General features: G+C 70.2%; 1 protein-coding gene across 1 annotated transcript in view; it reads left to right on the top strand.

Moving 5' to 3' along the window:
* The window catches only part of MYT1L (myelin transcription factor 1 like), a 142,368-nt gene that overhangs the window by 44,016 nt on the left and 98,104 nt on the right, over positions 1–248 (top strand). The window contains 1 exon segment of the mRNA XM_007469249.1: positions 1–248. This exon segment is cut by the window's left edge and continues 9 nt beyond it; it is cut by the window's right edge and continues 9 nt beyond it. Within this exon segment, the coding sequence (XP_007469311.1) occupies positions 1–248 (248 nt within the window).

Consider the following 248-nt stretch of genomic DNA (forward strand, 5'->3'; position numbering starts at 1 on the left):
CCGGGCGCGGACCGAGTCGGAGATGAACAGCAACACGTCCCACAGCCTGGAGGACGACAGCGACAAGAACGAGACCCCCGGCCGGAAGGGCGAGCTCAGCCTGGACCTGGACAGCGACGTGGTCAGGGAGACAGTGGACTCGCTGAAGCTGCTGGCCCAGGGCCACGGCGCGGTGCTGGGGGACCACGCGGGTGAGCGCGGCTACGCGGACGCGCTGGCGCCGCCCGAGAGCAGGAGCCTGAACTACA

Source organism: Lipotes vexillifer, unplaced genomic scaffold, assembly GCF_000442215.2.
Source record: "Lipotes vexillifer unplaced genomic scaffold, Lipotes_vexillifer_v1.1 scaffold356, whole genome shotgun sequence".
Classification (NCBI taxonomy): Eukaryota; Metazoa; Chordata; class Mammalia; order Artiodactyla; family Lipotidae; genus Lipotes; species Lipotes vexillifer.